Raw genomic sequence first — 3,989 nt, 5'->3', positions numbered from 1 at the left:
TGTGTCGGGCCGAAGTGTGTGGAAATGGGTTTATAGACGATTTGTACGACTCAAATGGTAATTTTTTAAGAAAAGAAGAATGCGATAATGGAACAAACTGTAATAAATATTGCAAATGTTATGAAGATTTTATTACTGATCCAAACGATGAAACTTCATGTATTCTTAAAACCAAAATTACAAGTGGAGCAATCGCTGGAATTGTTTCTGCTTCTTTATTTGTGTTTTTGGTACTTGTGATAATATTTGGGTTTCTGATATATTATGGTTTAAGATACAAAAAGGTAGATATTGATATTTACAAAACACAACAACCAATGTACCATTTTTATATTACTGGATCAAAGAGACAACTTCCAGGAAAAATATCAAAATATTATATTGATCCAGTGGAGTTGGACTATGGAAACGACAATCAAGCAACAAATATTTTTGAAACAAGATTTCAAAGAATGGAAGTGAAAAATGCAAGTAAAAACAAATAGTTTGTTATTAAAAGTGTACAATAAACAACAATCATAATGTAAATAATTAATGTTTCATAAACTATTAAAAATCCCCATTTTAAAACTTTTAAAGGTTAAATTTATTTTTAATTAATATATAATTATTCAAACAACAACCTAATTATATAGTATGTTACTCATTTTCCACACGCCTAATTCCCCCAAATTTACATTTTATTTTGAACCACAAGTTAATATCATTTCTTCTCGTACATCAAAAACTGTTACATCATACATTACAATACATTGTTCGACCAAAATTCGGGAATTGAAAATCCCATACACAGTTTGGTTCAGCAAATCAAAAAGGACACTTTTTGAAATAAGTGATATCCTCAAAGACAAGAACTTTGAAAATTGGACGGCTGATGATGAAACTAAAATCGAAAGTCTTAAAAAGAACATTCAACATCAAATCCACTACCATTTGACTATAAAAACAGATGCTGCAAGTTCGACGCATATTGATTTGGATGAATTGAATATGTCTGAAAAGCCGATAGCTGAAGGTGCGATGGGTAAAGTGTATATTGGTAGTTATCGGAGTGTTCCAGTCGCTGTCAAACAGTTCCGATGGGAAAACTTGAGTGATGATGATATGTCTGAGTTAAAGAAAAATGTCGTTGCTGAGTGTGAGATCATGAGTAAGTTACGAAATCCGTTTATAGCAAGTTATATGGGGTCTGTCACATACATCCCACAGGTGTCAATGGTCATTCAATTCTTTGTTTTGGGATCACTCAGTGAATATCTTAGAAAAGATAGAATTGATTACATTCAACTACCATACAAACTAAAAGTTAGAATGTTATTTGACACATCACGTGGAATGCAATTTTTACATGAAAATCGAATTATGCATTTGGACTTGAAACCAGACAATTTGTTAGTCAATTCGTTAGACCCCAACAGTGCATGTTCTATTAAAATCACTGACTTTGGGACTTCACGATTCACTAAGAAAACAATCGGTAAAAAACAAGACAAAGGACTTGGCACACCAATCTATGCAGCACCAGAGACTTTTAGAGATGAATATACTTTTGCTGGTGATGTCTACTCTTATGGGATCACGGCTTGGGAATTGTTTTACCAAGAAGAACCGTATCATGAACTTCGTTCAGTTTTTGATATTCAAACATATGTCAATTCTGGTAAAAGACTTAAAATTGATGGATTGATGCCTGCAAAATATCAAGAGCTAATGAAAAAATGTTGGGAACAAGACCCTAAAATAAGACCAACTTTTGATCAAATCAGTAAACAAGTCATTTTGTTGAATGAAGAAGTAACTGCATATAATGGACTTGATGATAATACGCATTTAGAAAAGATTGAAGAAATAATAAACAGGCGAGAACAACGTATGAAAGCACAACTTGACGAAATTGGAAAAGACAATTAAATTATTTTTGTTTTTAAAATTTTCCTTTTCAAATTAAAAATAATTGAATTAATTATTGAATGAAACAATTGGCTTCTTTTTGTTTGTCTTTGTTCGTTTCCAGAAAGTTTTTTTCGTTTGTTGTATCTATAAAAGTATTATCATTTTCTATGATAGTGTCACCAATTGTTTCAACAACATCTATACGTTGGATTCTTGTGTTTCTTTGAGTCAAAAGTGAAGCTGCAACTATTTTAAATACTTTGACATTACAATTAACAAGTGTTACATCATTAGATGTTCCCATAATGAGATTGTTCACATTTGTGTCTTCTATTAAAACTGTTTTTATATCCCCCAATTCAATGGTTTCACACAACCCTTTCCCATTCATTTTTAATTCGTTCAACGAAATTTTTGTTAAAGTAAACCCATCACACTCATTAAGTGTCAAACACCCATTTACTAACTCGAATGATGATGTCTTGATTTGGGAAATAACCTTATTTTCTTTTTCTATTTCAATTTTAAATGAGTTTCCTTTGTTTTTTACCAAAAAATAGTCACACACATCCCAGTCAAAACGAAAATTGGTTAATTTTTGATTGTTGTCAAAAAATGAAATGTATCTCATTGAATTCATACACAAAAATTTCTTTAAATTTTTATAATTAACTTTCAGAGGTTTTCCGCTGTAATTTTCGATGTAAATTTCTTCTGTGTTAATTTCATTTTCAAGTGAAATTCCATTGACATTTTGTAATGTGAGGATTTTTAAATTTTGAGGCAAAGTGATTTTACCCAGTGAAACGTATTTGATCCAAATTCCTCTAATGGTTTTGATGTCAATGTAATTAAACTTAAGAAAAGGATCTTCTTTGTTTGTTTTAGTGTACTTTTCATAAGACGATATATCAATACCAACAAATTGCACACAATCAACATAACACGTTTTCATTGTCTTTTCAATCAATTCATTGTGTTCCGATAGATTTGGCGATACACAAATGATGTTTTGGAATTCACCAACTTTTTTGGAAAATTTTGGAATAAAATGATAAGCATAATCAAGAACATCTTGTGAGAGAAATTGGGAATACACCTTCACATTATCAGGAAGTAAATGTAAAGGCACATGATGTGTAATGCCACTTTCTACGCTAGTACGTACAAGTGAGCATTCATCATAAAACATTACAAATATGAAGTCAACATCTCGTCGAGTCGAAAAGTCGTAATTGGCAACGTCTCTTTTTATAGACTCGGGAAATAACACAATTACCTTTTCAAGTGATTTGATGTTATATATCTTCGGTAAATATGAAGAATAATCTTCATTGAAAGTAAAATCAATAAACACACTTTTAAGTTGTGTAAAACAACTCGCGTTAATTCCAAGAGCTTCTATTTCTTTCCAAGAAACGTGAATCTTGCGAACTTTCGATGGAAACCAATTTGAGTTCATTGATTCGACTAAACTCGAAGAAGACATCGACTTATTTGCTTCAATAAGTGGGATTGATGTGTCTGAAAGTGTACATATTGGTGACATGATGGAATTAATATAAAGAGTGTCAAGATTTGGAAATATTTTGAGAATCTTTTCTATTGTTGTTGAACTCGATAAATTGTATGTGTTGATGTACATACTTTCCACTACGCTTCGCAACTTCTTATTAATCATTAAAAATTTTATAACATCGTTTATGGTTTCCAAGTATAACACAACATTTTTTAAAAAGACGAATTCCAAAACTGAAGTCATTTTTAAATTTTACAGATTTTTAGTAAAATTAAAATATCAAAAAATTTTTCCAAAAAACATCGAAAAATCGTTTTTAACTTAAAAAATCAAAATATAATAAAACGGTAAACAGAAATTTAATAATATTAAGTTTTTATTTTTTTCTTATATTTAAACTCTTTTTGCCTCCATTCACATGACAATTTTTTTGTTTTTTCTATTTATTTTTTTTATCAACTTAAATTTGAATTGTATATTTTTTAGTCACACCCGAGAAGTAACTTAAATACCTTATAGTTAGTTAACTATATACCTCGTTAATTAACCCACCATAAAATACCTAACTGAGCTATAG

The 3,989-nt window shown here is 30.0% G+C and overlaps 3 protein-coding genes across 3 annotated transcripts; 2 read left to right on the top strand and 1 right to left on the bottom strand.

Moving 5' to 3' along the window:
* Positions 1 to 2: 2 nt before the first annotated feature.
* Positions 3 to 485, top strand: EIN_302450 (protein kinase domain containing protein; the record flags this gene model as incomplete). Its single annotated transcript, XM_004256699.1, has 1 exon — positions 3 to 485. A coding segment is annotated over one exon (483 nt), but the record flags the coding sequence as incomplete, so codon positions are not given.
* A 151-nt stretch (positions 486 to 636) lies between these two features.
* Positions 637 to 1,911, top strand: EIN_302440 (serine/threonine protein kinase HT1, putative; the record flags this gene model as incomplete). Its single annotated transcript, XM_004256698.1, has 1 exon — positions 637 to 1,911. One exon carries the CDS (start codon positions 637 to 639, stop codon positions 1,909 to 1,911), a length of 1,275 nt encoding a protein of 424 aa, XP_004256746.1.
* Positions 1,912 to 1,963: 52 nt separating this feature from the next.
* Positions 1,964 to 3,655, bottom strand: EIN_302430 (hypothetical protein; the record flags this gene model as incomplete). Its single annotated transcript, XM_004256697.1, has 1 exon — positions 1,964 to 3,655. The coding sequence occupies one exon, from the start codon at positions 3,653 to 3,655 to the stop codon at positions 1,964 to 1,966; it is 1,692 nt and encodes a 563-aa protein (XP_004256745.1).
* Between the last annotated feature and the right edge of the window lie 334 nt (positions 3,656 to 3,989).

This window comes from Entamoeba invadens (genome assembly GCF_000330505.1).
Source record: "Entamoeba invadens IP1 unplaced genomic scaffold scaff_1105074725689, whole genome shotgun sequence".
In the NCBI taxonomy this organism is placed as follows: Eukaryota; Evosea; order Mastigamoebida; family Endamoebidae; genus Entamoeba; species Entamoeba invadens.
Note: the sequence above shows the minus strand (reverse complement) of the source record. Positions and strands in the feature narration are given on the sequence as shown.